The sequence below is a fragment of the Diaphorina citri genome, unplaced genomic scaffold (assembly GCF_000475195.1).
Source record: "Diaphorina citri unplaced genomic scaffold, Diaci psyllid genome assembly version 1.1 scaffold197, whole genome shotgun sequence".
NCBI lineage: Eukaryota > Metazoa > Arthropoda > Insecta > Hemiptera > Psyllidae > Diaphorina > Diaphorina citri.
In genome coordinates this window covers 206,470-229,490 of record NW_007377634.1, presented here as the reverse complement: position 1 = coordinate 229,490, position 23,021 = coordinate 206,470, and the positions used below count along the sequence as shown (strand labels likewise).

Sequence of the window (23,021 nt, the reverse complement as noted above, 5' to 3'; positions counted from 1 at the left end):
GTACTCACTGGCTCACAGCATAGCACCAATTCATAGAACTTAGGTACTCAGGGAACGGGGAACCTATAATATATTTTTCACCGGATTTTGTCAAAATCGGACAAACTGTTCTAGAGTTATTGCAGATCAAAGAGAGCACAGTGATCGCTAAAGCTAAAATTAAATACCTATAATTGAAAAGGAAGTAGGTACCGATAGGTAGTTAGTTATAGTTAACGTGGACAATCTCTTCAAAGCTTCAATATCTTCGTCAAAAAGTGCACGAAAAAACATTGAACTTTCGAAGGTAGTAGAAATCTATTTCAACATATTTGTGAACAGTGAAATACCTAATCAAATGATTTCGAATGCAAGTCAGAAAGACAATTGACATATGAAAGCTTCAGATTAATACGTTCAATATCTTTTTGTATTGTTACCTTTATCTTCCGATCTGACGACGTGATGGTTTTAAATTTTCAACCTTGTCATATTTATAATGTTCTCTAGTCTGACAACATCTTTGACCCTCCTAATAACAAATTGAAAAATTTCTATTTAAATTTTGTTTCTTGATCCAATCTTCACTTTCATCTAATTCTAATTCTATGTCAAAGACACTCTTTCTTTCCATTGGTTATACATGATACATTGTGTTATTGATCTTTTGTGTTGGGATGGTGTTGAATGATACATGCAGGTAAAGTACGAGTTCAGTATGTAAGATGAAGTTATGTACTTACCTCTCATAATTTATTTCAATTTTAATTCGTAGAAATCAAACTTTCGATATATTTACCAACATACTTCGCTCATATTAAATTTTAACTCGGCTTATTTCTTTCCTTGATTTCAGACCATATCCAAGACACTCGGAAACTCATCATGATTTGGTTACCTTGAACTCTTGGATATCCGTGTAATGCACCAACAAACGTGTCCAAAACCAAAGAACTTAAGTGAAAAAAATCAGTGAAACTAACCTTTGACGAACTAAAAATGTAAAATTCAGATATCCTTCAATCCATTTTCAAATTGTAATTTTATAAACTCTAGTTTTCTAATTTCTAAACAACAAACTACCTCTACCTCTTACTGCACTAACTTCTGTTTTAACACAGATAATTCCTAGTACCTCTATTTTTTTTATCTTTGTTCATAAATTTAGTCAGATTTATCAAATTAAAAAACAGCAAACATGTTGCTCTTGTACAAATACGGATTAATTTTAGTCATCCTCCTAAACATAAACGAAATTCGAACCAGAACTTTGTCCGAACCTGGAACCGGGGAGATACAAATACACAATGGAACCGCGCTGCCGTCCCCCTTAGCTGTCACAGATGTTAGCAAAGCCCACAACGTTGGAGAAACTCGAGCCAGAGATAGCGAAGAAGATGATGAAGAAAATGATGAAGATGAAGATGAATCGGAAGATGATGAATCTGCTGATGAGGAAGATGATGAGGAAGCTAGTGAGAAGGCCGCGGAGTTGGATGATGATTATATGAAGAACCATGACATGGTTGATACTCATATGACGGAGTTGTACAATGAAGTTGTTGGTGAGTATTGTTTAATTTGTTTATCCGATTCTCAACTTTACTGATTAGTTTTATGATCTTGTTTTCAAGAAAATGAAATATAGGTTTGGTGGTTAGGTACTGTATCTACTTATTCAAGTAGGTATCTTGTATATGTAAGAGATGCCATGGATATTGTATATGTATTGGGGGTAGAGATGCGATGTTTTGGCATCCATATCCAAAGATATTCTCAAGAATTAGAAGTCTACGAGTATAAACGTTTTACCTACTTATAGGTTTAATAGGTATCTAATCTAGGTATTAATATAGGTACCGAGGTATCTATTTTCAAATTACCAGGGTCTAGGTTTCATTTATTATGGATCTCGTGGTCTAGTGGTATAATACAGATTCACAAAGTAGGTACGCAGGTAGATAGGTAGTGTAGGTACAGTGGAATTACCTCGTGTCAAATTATTTTCTACAATACCTGCCTAAATCATAATGAATCAAAATACAGTACATTTGGCTGACCACCAATTCATGAGATTGGTATAGGTCATACTGGGTGGTCCAAGTCTATTTACATACACCCATATTGATATATATTAGGTTTGTAGTAGAAAGGTCTAGGTTCTTATGTGGTTTAATATAAGTACCTATATAGGACTGTTAGATCGGGTGGTTTCACACGGTAAGGCAGGTTTTTATTTGCCAAATAAATATGAATAGGTATCCATATTTGGATTGAATTTGATGACCTCTGAAATTTCTGAATGGCAAATTTAACCAAAAAAGGATTGAAATGAGCAAGATGTTTACAATTCAATGTTAACAGAGATGAAATATTGCATAGGTAAATACTGTAAATAGGTTAGAGTCGAAAAAGACAAATGCAGGCAGAGTTCTTGAAAGTATACCTACTCAAGTACTCATCCTTCATCAAGACTGTCGATGTAAGTCATGTATTATCTAAAGGGGGTTAAAGTTGTTTTCTAATGCTTGAAATTGACTATTAGGACATTTTTCTGTCTGAAAGCTCAAAATGGCGAAGTTCAAGCTCATTCACAAGAGCAAAAATACTAAATAGATCACCACCTGACGGGAATGGAATTCCCAACTGCTGGCTTGTCAAACCACCGGTCCACCAGACCATGAAAAGTTCTTGAAAGTATACCTACTCATCCTTCATCAAGACTGTCGATGTAAGCCATGTATTACCTAATGGGGGTTAAAGTTGTTTTCTAATGCTTGAAATTGACTATTAGGACATTTTTCCGTCTGAAAGCTCAAAATGGCGAAGTTCAAGCTCATTCACAAGAGCAAAAATAGATCACCACCTGACGGGAATGGAACTCCCAACTGCTGGCTTGTCAAACCACCGGTCCACCAGACCATGAAGGTTGACTTTCCACCTGCTGCAGTTCATATTTCCTATCGAAAGAGAAATCCATGTGATGAGATATCATTTGATGCAATTACCTCAGACCATGAAAGTTGACTTTCCACCTGCTGCAGTTCATATTTCCTATCGAAAGAGAAATCCATGTGATGAGATATTATTTGATGCAATTACCTCCCCAGTCATACATAACATCTGTAATGATAAATAATTACATGAGGTGACAATTTTCTGTTTGTGACTTGTGACCAGATGACGGTACGTAATCACCTCTTGCCTTGTGTTGTGTGGTGTCACAGAATGGAACATTCCGAGTCCCAAGATCTATAGGTAATGAAAATCAAAGAAAAAGATGGAAGGACCCTATAAGAATGTAGAGAGTCTACCTTTGGACCTCGAAGTAATATTAACCTTGGGGGTTCCTGGTCCTGGGGCCCTAAGGTTGTGAGAAAAAGGTTGTCAGGTTGGGTTACCTGCTAAAAACCCAACCTGACAACCTTTAGGGATATTATTTGATGCAATTACCTCCCCAGTCATACATAACATCTGTAATGATAAATAATTACATGAGGTGACAATTTTCTGTTTGTGATTTGTGACCAGATGACGGTACGTAATCACCTCTTGCCTTGTGTTGTGTGGTGTCACAGAATGGAACATTCCAAGTCCCAAGATCTATAATAGGTAATGAAAATTAAAGAAAAAGATGGAAGGACCCTATAAGAATATAGAGAGTCTACCTTTGGGCCTCGAAGTAATATTAACCCTGGGGGTTCCTGGTCCTGGAGCCCTAAGGTTGTGAGAAAGAGGTTGGGTTTTTAGCAGGTAGGGCTCACTAGTATCAAGACATCAATCCCTCACTCCCCATATCAAAAGATTTGAACTCAAAAAGAAAAAACAAAAAAAAATCTACACTTATAGAAACTTAATATAGGTAAGTTTCAGATGTCCCTTTGCCACCCCAGTTAGCTTGGTTGGTAGAGCGTCTGCCTTGTAAGCGCTGGGTCGCGGATTTCACCCTGAACAGATAAGGTTCATTGGGATCTAAAAAAAAAAAAAAAAAAAGATCTACACGTTAGAATTGTAGATTCTATAGAAACTTAATATAGGTAAGTTTCAGATGTTCCTTTGCCAGCCTAGTTAGCTTGGTTGGTAGCGCGTCTGCCTTGTAAGCACTGGGTCGCGGATTTCACCCTGAACAGATAAGGTTCATTTTCAGAATGGCTGGCTTTCTCCTAGCTCCCAGCCTGTATTCCTTCTCTCTTACGGCGGGTAATTTGTTGCCAAATATAGGGTAAAACCCCCGTTCTGGCTTTCTCCTAGCTCCCAGCCTGTATTCCTTCTCTCTTACGGCGGGTAATTTGTTGCCAAATATAGGGTAAAACCCCCGTTAAAAACCTTAGTTATACAGTGACGGTAAATCTTGGCACCTGCAAATAATTATCATGATCGTTGTCACTATCCGGCGTGATCTCAATTAGGAGTCACCCAGGTGGTATATCCTGGTTTTGTATGCAGAATCATTAATCATACCGTCTCATTATTTCATTAAAATTGTCAACAGTTCTACAAGTCACGAGACTCGTAATGAGTTTCGTCTTGGTGTTTGGGATGGATTACTTGATGACGTAAAATTGGAGACAAATTTTCCATGACAACCCCCGTTAAAACCTTAGTTATACAGTGACGGTAAATCTTGGCACCTGCAAATAATTATCATGATCGTTGTCACCATCCGGCGTGATCTCAATTAGGAGTCACCCAGGTGGTCTATCCTGGTTTTGTATGCAGAATCATTAATCATACCGTCTCATTATTTCATTAACATTGTCAACAGTTTTACAAGTCACGAGACTCGCAATGAGTTTCGTCTTGGTGTTCGAGTGATCTCTATTAGGAGTCACCCAGGTGGTCTATCCTGGTTTTGTATGCAGAATCATTAATCATACCGTCTCATTATTTCATTAACATGTCAACAGTTTTAAAAGTCACGAGACTCGTAATGAGTTTCGTCTTGGTGTTTGGGATGGATGATGGATTACTTGATGACGTAAAATTGGAGACAAATTTTCCATGAACACAAATCTAGTCAATTTAGCGTGTAAACAAATAAATCTAATTAATTTAACATTAATTAATTATTTTTTTTTTTTCCGCCAGCCTAGTTAGCTTAGTTGGTAGTGCGTCTGCCTTGTAAGCGCTAGGCCGCGGGCAACACAAATCTAGTCAATTTAGCGTGTAAACAAATAAATCTAATTAATTTAACATTAATTAATTATTTTCGTTAAGGTCTTATCGCCAGCCTAGTTAGGTTGGAGGGTAGCGGTTGGAGGGTCACGGGTTTGATTCCCCCCAGGGGCGGAGTATATCCTAAACAGATAAAGTTCGTTCTCGGAACGGCTGATTTTTCCTATCTCCTCTTCCTTTTCTCTTCGTTTTCTAGACGATGAGACCTTAGCAGTTATAGTTCCCTCTATCTGTTTAGGATAAAGTTGGCCTCGGGGGCTCCTAGCGCTTACAATTTACAAGGCGAATGCGGCATCCTCCAACTAAGCTGGCGAATTCTTCCTATTTCCCGGCTATTTCAGATGAAACAACAATGTCTATTTTTTGACACCTACATTCCTACATAGGTGAACCTATAAGAGCATCAGGTATTTCAGTATAAAAGCATATTTTCCAGCCTACCACATCCTATTCTTGTTCCGCGTATTTTCAGAAGAAAACCTTCTCAGGAATGTTAATAGATTCTCAAAGATCTGTCTGGATCTCGCGGATAATGTCACCGCAGGGGTTCGAACCTGTTTTCTACCGCTGTGTAGTTTACCTGCTATTAAACCTCTCTCTAATAGGATTACATTGGCAACACTGTAGATAGTGTTACAGCTGTTCTATCACCTTTCTAGTCAGTTTGGTTGCAACCAGGAATTACTTGTCTTCTGACTTCTGAGTATCGTACATAGATATTGTTCCCAGCTATAGATACTGATTTTGGTCAGAAACTGAACACCGCAGCATCGGCATTGTCCAAAATTAATTCCAACTTTTTACCATAATATTTCAACGACCAATTTGCCTTTAGTTCGGGCGATAATGTTCCGGTACACGTTAGAATCTATCACTGTAGATATGCGGCTGTTAGTTAGAAAAGACACGGACATATAAATGCACGATGTATGATATTTCAATATCAGCGATCAAACAATTTGTCCTTTCAACGACTCATTTGTTTTGTTTCAGGTGACAAAAAGAAGAAGACCAAAAGTACGAGCAAGGACGGTGCGAGTAAGTACGAGGAGAAACCGGAAGGCGAGAAGGACAAAGTGGAATACGAGAAGGATAAAGTATTAATAGGTACCGAGGTATCTATTTTCAAATTACCAGGGTCTAGGTTTCATTTCTTATAGCTCTCGTGGTCTAGTGGTATAATACAGATTCACAAAGTAGGTACGCAGGTAAATAGGTAGTGTAGGTACAGTGGAATTACCTCTTGCCAAATTATTTTCTACAATACCTGCCTAAATCATAATGAATCAAACTACAGTACATTTGGCTGACCACACAAAAATTACCAAAATTTTAGAGACCAATTCAGGAGATTGGTATAGGTTATACTGGGTGGTCCAAGTCTATTTACATACACCCATATTGATAGATATTAGGTTTGTAGTAGAAAGGTCTAGGTTCTTATGTGGTTTAACATAAGTACCTATAGGACTGTTAGATCGGGTGGTTTCACACGGTAAGGCAGGTTTTTATTTGCCAAATAAATATGAATAGGTATCCATATTTGGATTGAGTTTGATGACCTCTGAAATTTCTGAATGGCAAATTTAACCAAAAAACCATGTAAAAAGGATTGAAATGAGCAAGATGTTTGTTTACAACTCAATGTTAACAGAGATGAAATGTTGCATAGGTAAATACTGTAAACAGGTATTCTTAGAGTCGAAAAAGACAAATGCAGGCAGAGTTCTTGAAAGTATACCTACTCATCCTCCATCAAGACTGTCGATGTAAGCCATGTATTATCTAAAGGGGGTTAAAGTTGTTTTCTAATAATGCTTGAAATTGACTATTAGGACATTTTTCTGTCTGAAAGCTCAAAAGCCTTAGCTGTCACAGATGTTAGCAAAGCCCACAACGTTGGAGAAACTCGAGCCAGGGATAGCGAAGAAGATGATGAAGAAAATGATGAGGATGAAGATGAATCGGAAGATGATGAATCTGCTGATGAGGAAGATGACGAGGAAGCTAGTGAGAAGGCCGCGGAGTTGGATGATGATTATATGAAGAACCATGACATGGTTGATACTCATATGACGGAGTTGTACAATGAAGTTGTTGGTGAGTATTGTTTAATTTGTTTATTCGATTCTCAAGTTTACTGATTAGTTTTATGATCTTGTTTTCAAGAAATGAAATATAGGTTTGGTGGTTAGGTACTGTATCTACTTTATTCAAGTAGGTATCTTGTATAAATATTATGTAAGAGATGCTATGTATATGTATTTGGGGGTAGAGATGCGATGTTTTGGCATCCCTATCCAAAGATATTCTCAAGAATTAGAAGTCTACGAGTATAAACGTTTTTCCTACTTATAGGTTTGATAGGTAGGTATCTAATCTAGGTATTAATAGGTACCGAGGTATCTATTTTCAAATTACCAGGGTCTAGGTTTCATCATAGCTCTCGTGGTCTAGTGGTATAATACAGATTCACAAAGTAGGTACGCAGGTAAATAGGTAGTGTAGGTACAGTGGAATTACCTCTTGCCAAATTATTTTCTACAATACCTGCCTAAATCATATTGAATCAAATTACAGTACATTTGGCTGACCACACAAAAATTACCAAAATTTTAGAGACCAATTCAGGAGATTGGTATAGGTCATACTGGGTGGTCCAAGTCTATTTAAATACACCCATATTGATATTAGGTTTGTAGTAGAAAGGTCTAGGTTCTTATGTGGTTTAACACAAGTACCTATAGGACTGTTAGATCGGGTGGTTTCACACGGTAAGGCAGGTTTTTATTTGCCAAATAAACATGAATAGGTATCCATATTTGGATTGAGTTTGATGACCTCTGAAATTTCTGAATGGCAAATTTAACCAAAAATGGATTGAAAAGAGTAAGATGTTTACAATTCAATGTTAACAGAGATGAAATATTGCATAGGTAAACACTGTAAACAGGTATTCTTAGAGTCGAAAAAGACAAATGCAGGCAGAGTTCTTGACATTTGCCAAATAAATATGAATAGGTATCCATATTTGGATTGAGTTTGATGACCTCTGAAATTTCTGAATGGCAAATTTAACCAAAAAAGGATTGAAAAGAGTAAGATGTTTACAATTCAATGTTAACAGAGATGAAATGTTGCATAGGTAAATTACAGGTATTCTTAGAGTCGAAAAAGACAAATGCAGGCAGAGTTCTTGAAAGTATACCTACTCAAGTACTCATCCTTCATCAAGACTGTCGATGTAAGTCATGTATTATCTAAAGGGGGTTAAAGTTGTTTTCTAATGCTTGAAATTGACTATTAGGACATTTTTCTGTCTGAAAGCTCAAAATGGCGAAGTTCAAGCTCATTCACAAGAGCAAAAATAGATCACCACCTGACGGGAATGGAACTCCAAACTGCTGGTTTGTCAAACCACCGGTCCATCAGACCATGAAGGTTGACTTTCCACCTGCTGCAGTTCATATTTCCTATCGAAAGAGAAATCCATGTGATGAGATATCATTTGATGCAATTACGTCCCCAGTCATACATAACATCTGTAATGATAAATAATTACATGAGATGACAATTTTCTGTTAGTGACTTGTGACCAGAGGACGGTACGTAATCACCTCTTGCCTTGTGTTGGTGTCACAGAATGGAACATTCCAAGTCCCAAGATCTTGCCAACACTTGTTCTGATAGAGGTATGTGGCTCATTTACGAAATCTACATGAGGACCTATCAGCATACTTTCGGAAAAAGACTGTCCAATTCTACACTTCAGCGTAAACTCCCGTGAGGTAGTATTTATTGTTCTCACAGGCTCACAGCTTAGTACCAATTCATAGAACTTAGGACCTATAATATATTTTTCACTGGATTTTATCAAAATCGGACAAACTGTTCTAGAGTTATTGCAGATCAAAGAGAGCACAGTGATCGCTAAAGCTAAAATTAAATACCTATAATTGAAAAGGAAGTAGGTACCGATAGGTAGTTAGTTATAGTTAACGTGGACAATCTCTTCAAAGCTTCAATATCTTCGTCAAAAAGTGCACGAAAAAACATTGAACTTTCGAAGGTAGTAGAAATCTATTTCAACATATTTGTGAACAGTGAAATACCTAATCAAATGTAAAATTAAATACCTATAATTGAAAAGGAAGTAGGTACCGATAGGTAGTTAGTTATAGTTAACGTGGACAATCTCTTCAAAGCTTCAACATATTCGTCAAAAATTGCACGAAAAAACATTGATCTTTCGATACTGTAGTAGAAATCTATTTCAACATTTTTGTGAACAGTGAAATAATCAAATGATTTCGAATGCAAGTCAGAAAGACAATTGACATATGAAAGCTTCAGATTAATACATTCAATATCTTTTTGTATTGTTACCTTTATCTTCCGATCTGACGACGTGATGGTTTTAAATTTTCAACCTTGTCATATTTATAATGTTCTCTAGTCTGACAACATCTTTGACCCTCCTAATAACAAATTGAAAAATTTCTATTTAAATTTTGTTTCTTGATCCAATCTTCACTTTCATCTAATTCTAATTCTATGTCAAAGACACTCTTTCTTTCCATTGGTTATACGTCATGATACATGCAGGTAAAGTACGAGTTGAGTATGTAAGATGAAGTTATATACCTACGGAGGAGAGAAATCCCCGTCCAAGAAGAACAAGAAGGGTTTGAAAGAGAAGATCCTGCCCCTGTTGATTATACCGTACGCAATACAGATGTTCATCATTCCCCTGGTGGTGTTCAAGCTGAAGATGTTGGCATTGAAAGCGATGGCCATTGGGAAGCTGGCAATCCTGATCCTTCTGTTCAATTACTTCAAATATCATCACAACGCCAAGGCGACCCATGTGGACGATCAGTATATTCATGTAAGTAGAGACTTAATTGTATGTTAACCGAAGAGAGTGAGATCACAGTTTTTTTCCAAGAGGTTTGATAGAGGGAACTGTCCGAACTGTCACTGCCAAGGTCTTATCGCCCCGAAAGCGAAGAGAGAAGAAAGACAGGATAGGAGAAAGCCAGCCGTTCCGAGAGCGAACCTTGGAGGGCGACCCACCAAGCTAACTAGACTGGCATATTGTATGTTAAGTTGTTAAGTGAAGAAAATGAGATTACTCGAAGCCGACTTTTGAAGACAAGTCCTTGAACGGCCAAGGATTAAAACCAGTAACCACGGCTAGTACGTATACCTCCGAAATAGCCAGTTGCATGCATTTTCAACCAAGCACAACTTTGCTTAGCTTCAGTGACCCGTTAGAAACTTCCTCTTTCCTCTGAGTTAGTTATACAGTTGACTAATAGCTAATGGAATAATCTGTTGCATTGTGTTTGCAGGATAACCAGATCATGGCCGAGCACTACGGATACTCGGGCACTCCAGAGATAGGCGCCTGGGTCAACGGGAGAAGTATGGAGGAGTTCTCCAGGCGAAGGAGGAGATGAAAGACGTTGCCATAATCCTGAGGAAGTGACTACAACACCTGAAGACACATCCGGCGATGATAGAGGGAAGTGAGGGAACTAACAACGGATGTTTAAAGCTGTGTCAACACATAGTCGACGCCGTCTATAGATGGTCGATCAATCATATCAACGTCGATTGAGACCGGCAGATCATATGGTCAATAAAGCTCCAAGTATAAATCTACCAAGAAAACATACAAGAGGAAGGCCCAAGCACACTTGGTGGCGGCAACAGAAGAAAATACTGGAAGAAAGTGGACTATCAGAAGCTGACACCCAAATAGAAGAGTTTATCACCTGCGAACAAGGAGAGCTGACCCTAACAGTGGACACTGATGTAGGATTAAAGCAAGGGAGATATAACGTCGATTGAGACCGTACACTGCCTCGACAACAAACATTCATAGATCTATCTCGTCGATCGACGGCGTCGAATGGAGGAGTTCTCCAGGCGAAGGAGGAGATGAAAGACGTTGCCATAATCCTGAGGAAGTGACTATAGGTCTGTTTTTCATTCCGACGTGGGTGCGATGCGAACCCGACGTGAAGTGACGCGTGTTTTTCGTCGATCGACGGCGTCGAATATGAGTGGACAGTCTTATTTATAGCTCGCATATAGGACTGAAAAGTCCCTTTACTCCAGCAGTAGGCTACTACTATTACTGTGGTCAAATTCTCAAATTATGTTGAGGATAAAATTCCATACCTCGGCTGGGATTGAACCCACGCCCACCTGTTTACCAGGCGAGCGCCTTGACCACTACACCACCGAGGCAGGTTGATGGTCGATCAATCGGATCAACGTTGTCGAATATGAGTGGACACACCTTTATCGTCCCGAAATTGAAGAGAGAGGGACAGGATTGGAGAAACGAGACCGTTCCGAGAACGAACCTTACCTGTTCAAGATAGAGGCCATCCCGGGCGGGAATCAAACCCGCGACCTCGGATAGCAGAATTGGGTTTAACCTCTGTGGAAGTGGACACACCTTTATCGTCCCGAAATTGAAGAGAGAGGGACAGGATTGGAGAAACGAGACCGTTCCGAGAACGAACCTTACCTGTTTAGGATAAAGGCCATTCCGGAATGGAGGAGTTCTCCAGGCGAAGGAGGAGATGAAAGACGTTGCCATAATCCTGAGGAAGTGACTATAGGTCTGTTTTTCATTCCGACGAGGGTGCGATGCGAACCCGACGCCCGACGTGAAGTGACGCGTGTTTTTCATTCCACTTCCCCTACTTTAGCGTCAACGCTGCGTCTTAAATGCCTGATGCGAGTCTCGAGTAGCTTCAGGTTCCGCCATATTGTAATGTATTGAGGGAAATGAAAAAAATGTTTCGTAATTTCTCCACTAGATGTCGTCATGTTTGTTGAATTTTCAAATTTTACCCCCACTCCTGACGCAGAGTGAACGTCAAGTTGACGCCGCATCGATGCGGCGTAGGAATGAAAAACAGACCTTTTATCCGGCGATGATAGAGGGAACTAACAACGGATGTTTAAAGCTGTGTCAACACATAGTCGACGCCGTCTATAGATGGTCGATCAATCGGATCAACGTCGATTGAGACTGTACACTGCCTCGACAACAAACATTCATAGATCTATCTCGTCGATCGACGGATATGAGTGGACACACCTTTATCGTCCCGAAATTGAAGAGAGAGGGACAGGATTGGAGAAACGAGACCGTTCCGAGAACGAACCTTACCTGTTTAGGATAAAGGCCATTCCGGACGGGAATCAAACCCGCGACCTCGGATAGCAGAATTGGGTTTAACCTCTGTGGACAGTTGGACACCAATAAGATCTCCGTCTGGGTAGTTAACTTCAAAGGCCGTTAGTCACTTTCTAACCTTATAACTGTGGGAATTTCTGCCCACAATTAACAATTAAAATGCTCAAGTCCTCAGGATCTTCAAGAGGGAATATGGAAAACACTTGAGTTACTTTTACAACATAGAAACTGGACGAGAATGTCTTTATTTAATCATTTCAGCAAACTTTTACAACTTTAGATCTTATTCTACTAAGTTTCGTATAGCACATTTTAACTTCTCCTAAAACCAAATTCAAAATTTCCCGCATTTTGCTGCGAGTCGACTCACTCCAATGGCTGTGTACTAAAGGCCCTGTTCACACGATTCAATTTCTCAACACTAGCATATAGCATACTAGCCTACATGCATCTATGCCTTTCTGTCCTCAAATATTGACAAGAGTTAGTTTATTGTCCTACCGACACCAAAGGTCCTATTCACCAATCCATCACTGTATTGAAAACCACAACTAGTAAACACATCATTATCCCAAGCCATATCAACAACATAATGGAAGAAATATAAAATCCAACATTCAGGAACTCATGAGATCATCCGTGCAGAAGTAGCAAGCCGCAAATCACTATAAACACCCAATTCACCCAATAGTTCATGGCAAGATGATATCAGTATCATTATCATTGGAGTACCATCAGACCATCACCATCACCATCAGCTAATAGTATAACACACAGCACAGGTAGAGAGGATGGAGTCAGGAAATGAGAGTAATTTTTTTTTTTTTTTTTTTTTTCTTCAGGGAAATTTGTTTCTACTAAGTTTTTTGACCTGTTGCGCACTCCACAAGGGTATCCGAAATATTGTTGAAAGTGGAGTCGGTGAATCGCAGACAGCGAACCAAAATATTGCCTACTTAGTTGCGGACAGTATGTTTCCAGATAACCACTTCATTACGGATTGCGGGCAGATCGAAAAGCCCAGGGGTCAAACATAAAGGGATCTGCTCTCAACTGGGTAGCCGTTGAAAAGGGGAGAGAAATCCGTACAGTATTTATGAAAATTGGAAGAAAAAATAACATAGGCTTGAGTAACATATGTATAAATAATTATTAAGAGTATAATTATGTAAAATGTTTTTAATACAAAAATATATAAGTCTATACACAATGTAATGTAAATTCCTTACAACGAAAAATTCCTTAATATTACCTTAATTATAAAATACAATCAGGTACCAGGTAGCACCAGAAGAGTGAGCAATATACAGAATATGTTTAAATTAAGTAGGGGAAGATGGCATATGCTTCCAATATAAAGATATGATACACACATATGAAAACACTCTCAATTGAAGATGGATAGACATAGTTACATGCATTACATACATAGGTAGGGTTTATATATACGTGCATAGATATAATTACCTATATGAGTAGTGCGTATAATAACTAATAACTCATATACGGAGATATACCTAGGTATGAGTTAATTATTTTCGTATATGTCATCGTCAAAGTATGAATTGAGTTACGTTCGTATGTTATCGTCAAAGTATGCATTGTATAATTGAGGCGTGATCTGGAAGAAGAGCATTAACTGCAAAAATCGGGTAATCGCGTTTAAATGGACACAATGTCACAGGGTTCACAAAATTGGCCATAATATGTAGTAGAAAAGAGATAGAAAGATGATTCTTTCACAGTCGTGTTCAGACTTTCTTCCAGATCATACCTCAATATCAAGCATGAACTTAAAATAAATAGGTAGGTAGGTACCTAATACATGGTAAATGGACGCAGGTGCATAGTTATTTTACATGTAAAGAACCGCATGCCACATATATGTTACACTTGTTGCACGCTATGGGTTACAGAACAATAAAACATATTTTTCTCCTCCTTTAGGGGGCTTTTCAATCAAGTGTCTATTGAAACCAGTAGTAAGAACATTGTTAATTAAATATCTATTGGGAATTTAAAGTAATTTAATTATCTATTGAATATTAACCAAATTTGGAGGAAGTGACGAATATACAAAAAGTAGTACATCTCCAAGGCTTCCAGACAGGAAGCACAACCTTATTCAAAGGTTATTTGAGTTATTTCCTTCTGGCTGCTTAGATGATAACGTGAAATCGGATACAATTATTGTCTGATAATCTCTGAATTGCCATTTCTTAGTTTATTAGCGTCTTTTCATTAATTTGAACTTGTATTTCATTTAGCAAAGTTCGTGTCCAAAATAAAGTGACACATGCCTGATCTACAATACAAATGAAACGTTGATTGAGACCGTACACTGCCTCGACAACAAACATTCATAGATCTATCTCGTCGATCGACGGCGTCGAATATGAGTGGACACAGATTTATCGTCCCGAAATTGAAGAGAAAGGGACAGGATTGGAGAAACGAGACCGTTCCGAGAACGAACTTTACCTGTTCAGGACAGAGGCCATCCCGGGCGGGAATCAAACCCGCGACCTCGGATAGCAGAATTGGGTTTAACCTCTGTGGGCAGTTGGACACCAATAAGATCTCCGTCTGGGTAGTTAACTTCAAAGGCCGTTAGTCACTTTCTAACCTTATAACCATTAGTTTTTAGCTAGCGAAGTAGTTCATATTGAATGTACATAGTTAATTTAATAAAATTTATTAGTTATTTATTTTTTATTAATAATGAACTAATCGTACCTGTGGTACAAACCTGACAAATTGTAGGTAGGTAATATTAACCAAAGATCTTATTGACTTTCCAAATACCGGGTGACATTGTTTTCTTTAGATTTCACTTCGTTTCTGTTGGACCTTACCTTTTCTTCAAGATATTGGAAGATGCAAAAAAAAAGTGGAAAATTGTTTCATAGGTTTTTTTAAAGAATTGAAAAAATAAAAAAAAAAAAAAAAAAAAAAAAAGGAAAGGAAAGGGTAGAAAATTGTTTCATAGGTAATTTTAATATCATTAAAATATTTTTCACTATGGAACTGATTTCTGAAATCTATTATTGCCCTTTATGAAACCTCGACAACAAAAATAGACCGAAGTATTACCCTTCCACCGAAGTTTGAGTATAACGCTTCCCTTTTTAGGTCTTCTTTGTTTCCTATTTTTTCCCCTGTTATTGTACTTTATTAATTTGCTTTTCTTCATCTTCCCCCCCTTTTTAATTGAATCAGGAATTATTACTCATAAATAAAACTGCCATTTTTGATTAATGTACTCCAAACCATCTTTTCATCTTATACGTATAATTATTGTCGTAGTTTTTTTTTTTTTCAGGAAAATTTGTTTCTACCAAGTTTTTTGACCTGTTGCGCACTCCACAAGGGTCTCCAAAATATTGTTGAAAGTGGAGTCGGTGAATCGCAGACAGCGAACCAAAATATTGCCTACTTAGTTGCAGACAGTGTTTCCAGATAACCACTTCATTGCGGATTGCGGACAGATCGAAAAGCCCAGGGGTCAAACATAAAGGGATCTGCTCTCAACTGGGTAGCCGTTGAAAAGGGCAGAGAAATCCGTACAGTATTTATGAAAATTGGAAGAAAAAATAACATGGGTTTTTTTCAAGATCCAATTTCATCAAAAGAAAGGGCTTAAAGACTGCTATCGAACCAGTGCTATTCGAAAATTGTAGTCATAAAAACAAAATTTAGAAAAATAAATGTGGGCAGGTGGGCCAATAAATGGTACGTTTTTTAGGTGGGCGAATAAATGGTACACTTTCTTTTGAGAAAGAAAAAGAAAAAAAAATCCGCATGGTTATTTACCTCTTCCTCTGTGAGGACCCAATCTTGTATCCGATAACAATGAGTCCATTGATGGCCATGTCTACGGGAATAACTTCAGCATGATAGTCGCCATTACAGAGCATCGTTCTAATAACGCCCTTGGCTCCGGCCACCAATATACCGGTAGGTCCGTTCAGGTTATCCACCCAACCCGGCAGAGGCTCCCTCCATGCCGGCGTTACTGGAACGACAAGAGACAAGTTAATAACATTTGGAAATACTTGAGAGAAGACTCGGTAACTTTGTGAAGTTCCATTTTAACTATTGGGTTGTATGGAAACTACAATATACCGGTAGGTCCGTTCAGGTTATCCACCCAACCCGGCAGAGGCTCCCTCCATGCCGGCGTTACTGGAACGACAAGAGACAAGAGACCAGTTAATAACATTCGGAAATACTTGATTGAAGACTCGGTACCTTTGTGAAGGTCCATTTTAACTATTGGGTTGTATGGAAACTACTTCACTTTTTGTTAAAGGGTAAAACTTTTTTATTTGTTACATTATAAAAGAGGACTAGAAAATAATCCATACATACTCGTATATTTATATATAATCCTTGGCAAGGAAAATGCAACGTTCTTCCATTCACTCATTTTTCAAAATTGGGCATTCCATTATTGGTGTCCGGGTGTCCGAAGGTCACATGCGGATACTAACCACACGCAAAGTTGCTTAACATCAGTGATCAATTAGGAACCCAATTTTTACCTTGTGACATAGCACAGGAAAATGTGTTCGTATCAAATATCAACTTACCAATAGAAGGCCTTGCAATACACACAGGTAAGGCGGGGTATTCATGAGCTACTAATGTTTCAGCCAGTCGCTTGGTAAAGGTGTACTCTGATTCATATTTGAAGATATTAGGTATTCAGTGGAATCCTAATAATGACTATTTCTCATTCACTATCAATGTGTCTGAGACAAAATGTACCAAGCGCATTATTCTTAGCACAGTAGCAAGAATATTCGACATTCTAGGTTTCGTTAGCCCGGTTACTATCAATATGAAGTTACTGATGAAGGATCTTTGGACTTCAAAGGTTGATTGGGACGAAACTCCGCCTCTGCTCATACAAGAGAGGTGGTCGCAAGTTGTGTCTGAATGTTGCTGATAAAGGATCTTTGGACTTCAAAGGTTGATTGGGACGAAACTCCGCCTCTGCTCATACAAGAGAGGTGGTCGCAAATTGTGCCTGAATTGCCTGTATTGAATACATTGAAGATACCTAGGCATTTATCCATTCAAATCCATTCTTCTGTTTCTCTAGTTGGTTTCTGTGACGCAAGCGAACGAGCGATGGGTGCGTGTGTCTACGTTCATGTTGTTCATCCAGACAACTCTACACATGTTCATCTAGCCTGCGCCAAATCAAAGGTCGCTCCCATGAAGTACGTGACAATACCTCGCCTAGAACTCTGCGCAGCGTTACTGCTATCCAAGTTGTTGTTGGTTGTCACAGAAATATTTGCAGCAAGATATGACATTCAAAATGTTTTCTGCTTCACAGATAGTACTGTTGCATTAAGCTGGATTATTTCAGAGCCGTTCAAATGGAACACCTTCGTCGCGAACCGTGTTTCGAAGATTCAAGAAGTTGTTCATCAGAACAATTGGTATCACGTACAAGGTGTGGAGAATCCAGCTGACGTGTTATCTCGTGGAACCAGCCCTTCAGAGCTCGTAGGTAACAGCCTCTACTGGAATGGTCCACCGTGGGTAAAGCAACCCACTGATCAGTGGGACCTATCGAGGTATGTACCTAGTGTAGGTAACAGCCTCTACTGGAATGGTCCACCGTGGGTAAAGCAACCCACTGATCAGTGGGAACTATCGAGGTATGTACCTAGTTCCGATTCTGTGCCAGAAGAAAGGAAGAAAGCAACGTTACATACAGTAAGCAAGGAAAAAGTTTCCAATATTTTGCTCGATCTCGCGGGTGAAATTTCATCTTGGAAAAAACTGCTAAGAGCAGTCGCCATGGTTTTAAAATTTTGTCGCCTTCTTCCTATTAGCCCATGTACCGTGAGTGAACACGATCATCCTCTTCGTTCACATCACATTATTGCCTTACTCATAGGCTATATTCACGTGAAGAATTTCCATACTGGACCACATTTGGTTATCTCAATTTCACGCAAGAAATATTGGATCTTGGGACATCAAGATTTTGTTCATAAACGCATTCAAAAATGTAATGTTTGTTCCACAGGAAACCCCAAGCCAATATTCCCGATCATGACGAACCTACCGAACCTTCGACTTCAAGATTATCAAGCATTCCATGACGTGCAAGTCGTGCAAGTTTTTATTTTTTGTGGCACTTGATTTATTTTGGGAGGAACGACTTGGCGGGGTCTTTTTTATGCCACGAAGTGGTATTTTTTTGGGGGGATAGGATTAGTTATTAGATCAGTAAAATGTAGAACACACTTGGGAAAACAGTGCGAAGCCCGCAAAAGCACAATCGAGCCCAAACTCGAATGACCAAAGTTCCATTTCGTGTTAATCATGTTTGCCAAGTTTCGTCAAAATCGGACACACCTTTCGGTAGTTATCGTGAAACAAGCAAAATCAGCGAAGATTAGAAGACATCATGATAGGAGAAAGCCAGCCGGTCCGAGAACGAACATTATCCGTTTAGGATAAAATCCGTCCCGGGCGGGAATCGCACCCGCGGCCTGGCGCTTACAACCAACCAAGTTAACTAGCCTGGCTGACTTAAATGAAAGTTTTCCTTTGATTAGACATTTACTCAAGTGTACTTCCAATGGAACAATCATTAAGTGTGTTCTACTAATCTCATCATCTTATCAGTGCACGGCCTTCAATCGTTCGTTTATCTTTCACCTATCTTTATGTATATTATTATCACAATAAAATCAACATTTATTTACAATTTACAATTACAATTTAAACTCTTGAATCTAGGTGAACTCTCCGCAAGAATTGTGACCTTCAGCATCCGGTTCAACGCGTGTTCTAGTACCAAACTATTCTAGTACCAGACTATTAGGAGGAAAACAATTGTACAAGCCATGCCGAATGTGGAATGTCAGTTCATGATTATAAATAAAATCTGCAGTGTAGCAAAAAATAAATAAAACAATAGCTGAACCTGAGGAATACCGGATTCTTACGACGAAAATATCCTGCTTCAGTGGCATACATAATGGACAAGATGCCCGCCTGGTAAACGAAAACAACTTCCTTTGAACAATATTGAACTCAAAACATCTAAACTTATCTAAATTTTTATTTGATTCTGGGAAATTTTTCAAGAAAGCTCGAAAATTTCTTGACATACGATCTCAAATCTCAATATTTCACATCACGTTGATCGACCAAGCCCAAGCTAAAGATACTCCGCACCATAACATCCTAAGATTACATCATTGAACCTAAGTAACCGGTGAAAGAGAATGTGTGTTGAAGTTTAGAGTTGATCCTTTCAAAAAACGTAAATGTATGAAAGGCCAAGTTGTTCGCCACAAAATGTTAAGGTGTCCGACTGAACGCGATACCTGGGTACAATGAAAGTCAAGGAAGAACTGGAAAGTTTACGGCATCTGGAGATGACACTACAAAGGCGGAAAATCTTATATAGACCCGACTCGTGAGTGCTACGCAATATTGATGGATGAATCCCAGTCCTCACAGTGCTGTTGCTAAGTTTTATTTCTGTTTTGATACATAATTATGTATTACGTAGGGTTACCCATTCATACGTAGGATTACCCAGAAGACATTTTTTTAAAGCAGGACATTTTTCTAAATCCTAAATTTGTCCAAAATTCAAATAGGTACCAAGTTAAACGACAATCGTCGATATGAGAGGACGTTATTGTTAAAGTCTCAGCTCAGGCAAAAGAATCTGAGTGAGGTCTACAGTTCACAGAACCACTAGTTTATATCTGAGGAGCCTGCGGTTCAAGACCCCGCAGCGACATAAAATATTTGAGTCAGAGCAAAACCATTTGGAAGATGCAAACACGGCTAAAGAAATAGCCTCTGGTATGCCTTTATATGTAGATCGGGCAGTCGGGCACCGAGGATATCTGGCTAACCAGCGCAGCGGCCAGGCTATCGTGTACTATATAGAACTTGGCCTGACGCACGGCTGTGCCCCTGGACATCTCGAATCATCTTGAATTAAACACACAAGTTGTGTTCAGATCACGGGAGTTGAGTAATGTCTAGGTTGGATAACACTTTGTTATAGCGGTTAGGAGGCACATCTTTGTTTACAAAACCTGCTGTATATGATGTTCTCCAATTGAAGTTCTTATCCGGGGCGTCTGACCAGGGTCTCCGAGAAGCACAGATATCATGTTGAAATAACGATGTCTACATCTTGGGAACTTTGAATATGACTTCCTTAGGATATAGGTTTCCTAACGAGCGTAATTCATAGGTGCAACATTGTAAATTGTCGTTTAGCACCGGTACTTCGGTACTCTTCGTAAATATCTTCGATGTGGGCAGAACAGTCCAAAAGAATGCCGAAAAGTGTGGTCTTCATCTTCAGAATCTCGAAGATGCTCTCCTTCCAGGTCTCTTGGAGAATGTGTCTCACAGTGACGTGAGAAAGTTTTCCACTTGTGCTTTTTAGCAGCAAGCACCTAGCTTTTATGTTAGCTCACCAGCTGAACAGTTTCAGAGAATGCCATTTGATATGTTTACTACTGGAATGGGCAATAGTCCTACATACTGGACTTCGCACACAAGAATGTTGTCAGAAAAGGTCCCCATTTCAATGTAATGTAGGTACTGGGGATCTGGGGAAGCAAAAAATGCTTCCGAATGTCGAAAATTTTGCCGTTCTCTCCATAGGTAGTCCATAGCGAACTTCCAAAGTAGTCATGGCTCTTTAAAGAATGAGAAAACGCCTTTTATGTGCCTGCGCCCAGGGCGGGAATCGAACCCGCGGCCTAGCGCTTACAAGGCAGACGCACTACCAACTAAGCTAACTAGGCTGGCTTGATATATTTACTACTGGGGAATGGGGTGCATTAGTCCTACATACTGGACTTCGCACACAGGAATTTCGTCAGAAAAGACCCCCATTTCAATGTAATGTAGGTACTGGGGAAGCAAAAATGCTTCCGAATGTCGAAAATTTTGCCGTTCTCTCTATAGTAGTCCATAGCGAACTTCCAAAGTAGTAATGGCTCCTTAAAGAATTAGAAAACGCCTTTTATGTGCCTGCACCTCATAATGAGCACCTCCGTAATTCTTATAGTAAACACAAATAGATGGGGTGCATTAGTCCTACATACTGGACTTCGCACACAGGAATTTCGTCAGAAAAGACCCCCATTTCAATGTAATGTAGGTACTGGGAAGCAAAAAATGCTTCCGAATTTGAAAATTTTGCCGTTCTCTCCATAGTAGTCCATAGCGAACTTCCAAAGTAGTCATGGCTCCTCAATTAGAAAACGCCTTTTATGTGCCTGCACCTCATAATGAGCACCTCCGTATCTCCGTAATTTCTTATAGTGAACACAAATAGACTCGAAGCGTGAGACTGAGAAATATTAGAAAATCTAAATTTCACCTAGTAAGTAAGAAAAGTCCCTTTTCCCTAGTAAGCTATTGTTTTGTTTCACCTAGTAAGTAAGAAAAGTCCCTTTTCCCTAATAAGCTATTGTTTTTTTTTCACCTAGTAAGTAAGAAAAGTCCCTTTTCCCTAGTAAGCTATTGTTTTGTTTCACCTAGTAAGTAAGAAAAGTTCCTTTTCCCTAGTAAGCTATTATTTTGTTTCACCTAGTAACTAAGAAAAGTCCCTTTTCCCTAGTAAGCTATTGTTTTGTTTCACCTAGTAAGTAAGAAAAGTTCCTTTTTCCTAGTAAGCTATTGTTTTGTTTCACCTAGTAAGTAAGAAAAGTTCCTTTTCCCTAGTAAGCTATTGGTTTGTTTCACCTAGTAAGTAAGAAAAGTTCCTTTTCCCTAGTAAGCTATTGTTTTGTTTCACCTAGTAAGTAAGAAAAGTCCCTTTTCCCTAATAAGCCATTATTTTGTTTCACCTAGTAAGTAAGAAAAGTTCCTTTTCCCTAGTAAGCTATTGGTTTGTTTCACCTAGTAAGTAAGAAAAGTCCCTTTTCCCTAGTAAGCTATTGTTTTGTTTCACCTAGTAAGTAAGAAAAGTTCCTTTTCCCTAGTAAGCTATTGTTTTGTTTCACCTAGTAAGTAAGAAAAGTCCCTTTTCCCTAATAAGCTATTGTTTTGTTTCACCTAATAAGTAAGAAAAGTTCCTTTTCCCTACTAAGCTATTGTTTTGTTTCACCTAGTAAGTAAGAAAAGTCCCTTTTCCCTAGTAAGCTATTGTTTTGTTTCACCTAGTAAGTAAGAAAAGAAGAAAAGTCCCTAGTAAGAGTAGGATATCTAGGATACTTACGGGCAGGTTATACATTTGGTCTAGGCGCGCTTCAACGGACTGACCCCGCTTTGGTCTCATGAGGAGGTAGATCTTCTTCACTCCACAAAACGAACATGTAACCAAGGTTGTGAAGACCAGAATGACTCAGGAAGAATCCTAAATGATAATGACAATGGCTGACTACGCGGTTAAGGGTAAAGCTACATGAATCAAAACTCTGATGACGGCAATAAAAGATGACAGGGCCATAAGATAATAGTTATGTAGTGAATGACGGTAGTGCAGCCCATTTGTTAATCCTGGTACATACGCTATAAAGGTGTGTCCATACATTATCGACGCCGCGCGCCGTCGAGTGAAGAGGTGAATCTATGTTGTAGAGTCAGTGTAACGGTTTCAGTAGACGCCGTCGCGTCGATCGACGTATGT

At 38.9% G+C, this 23,021-nt stretch overlaps 3 protein-coding genes across 3 annotated transcripts; 2 read left to right on the top strand and 1 right to left on the bottom strand.

Annotated features, from left to right (window-relative positions):
* The first annotated feature begins 1,090 nt into the window (after positions 1-1,090).
* LOC108251965 (retrotransposon-like protein 1) lies at positions 1,091-10,900 on the top strand. The gene is made up of 5 exons (XM_026821054.1): positions 1,091-1,544; positions 6,148-6,261; positions 7,018-7,254; positions 9,807-10,042; positions 10,509-10,900. Exons 1-5 carry the CDS (start codon positions 1,178-1,180, stop codon positions 10,614-10,616), a joined length of 1,062 nt encoding a protein of 353 aa, XP_026676855.1. The 5' UTR covers positions 1,091-1,177; the 3' UTR covers positions 10,617-10,900.
* Positions 10,901-16,184: 5,284 nt separating this feature from the next.
* Positions 16,185-17,188, bottom strand: LOC103505827 (putative fatty acyl-CoA reductase CG5065). The gene is made up of 3 exons (XM_026821053.1): positions 17,152-17,188; positions 16,969-17,055; positions 16,185-16,391 (listed from the first exon to the last, which is right to left on the bottom strand). The coding sequence occupies exons 1-3, from the start codon at positions 17,186-17,188 to the stop codon at positions 16,186-16,188; spliced, it is 330 nt and encodes a 109-aa protein (XP_026676854.1). The 3' UTR covers position 16,185.
* Positions 17,189-17,424: 236 nt separating this feature from the next.
* LOC113466008 lies at positions 17,425-18,501 on the top strand. The gene is made up of 3 exons (XM_026821052.1): positions 17,425-17,900; positions 17,985-18,051; positions 18,426-18,501. The coding sequence occupies exons 1-3, from the start codon at positions 17,513-17,515 to the stop codon at positions 18,499-18,501; spliced, it is 531 nt and encodes a 176-aa protein (XP_026676853.1). The 5' UTR covers positions 17,425-17,512.
* Positions 18,502-23,021: the final 4,520 nt, after the last annotated feature.

What these genes read in the sequence shown, in the direction of transcription:
- LOC113466008 (XM_026821052.1), top strand. Translation starts at nt 17,513, where the DNA reads ATGGGTGCGTGTGTCTACGTTCATGTTGTTCATCCAGACAACTCTACA. An exon ending in CAGCCCTTCAGAGCTCGTAG is followed by an intron (nt 17,901 to 17,984) that starts GTAACAGCCTCT and finishes TACCTAGTGTAG; the next exon opens with GTAACAGCCTCTACTGGAAT. An exon ending in GATCAGTGGGAACTATCGAG is followed by an intron (nt 18,052 to 18,425) that starts GTATGTACCTAG and finishes TTTGTTCCACAG; the next exon opens with GAAACCCCAAGCCAATATTC.
- LOC108251965 (XM_026821054.1), top strand. Translation starts at nt 1,178, where the DNA reads ATGTTGCTCTTGTACAAATACGGATTAATTTTAGTCATCCTCCTAAAC. An exon ending in GTTGTACAATGAAGTTGTTG is followed by an intron (nt 1,545 to 6,147) that starts GTGAGTATTGTT and finishes GTTTTGTTTCAG; the next exon opens with GTGACAAAAAGAAGAAGACC. An exon ending in GAAGGATAAAGTATTAATAG is followed by an intron (nt 6,262 to 7,017) that starts GTACCGAGGTAT and finishes AAAGCTCAAAAG; the next exon opens with CCTTAGCTGTCACAGATGTT.
- LOC103505827 (XM_026821053.1), bottom strand. Translation starts at nt 17,188, where the DNA reads ATGTCGAATATTCTTGCTACTGTGCTAAGAATAATGC. An exon ending in TACTGTGCTAAGAATAATGC is followed by an intron (nt 17,056 to 17,151) that starts GCTTGGTACATT and finishes AATATGAATCAG; the next exon opens with AGTACACCTTTACCAAGCGA. An exon ending in TATTGCAAGGCCTTCTATTG is followed by an intron (nt 16,392 to 16,968) that starts GTAAGTTGATAT and finishes TTGTCGTTCCAG; the next exon opens with TAACGCCGGCATGGAGGGAG.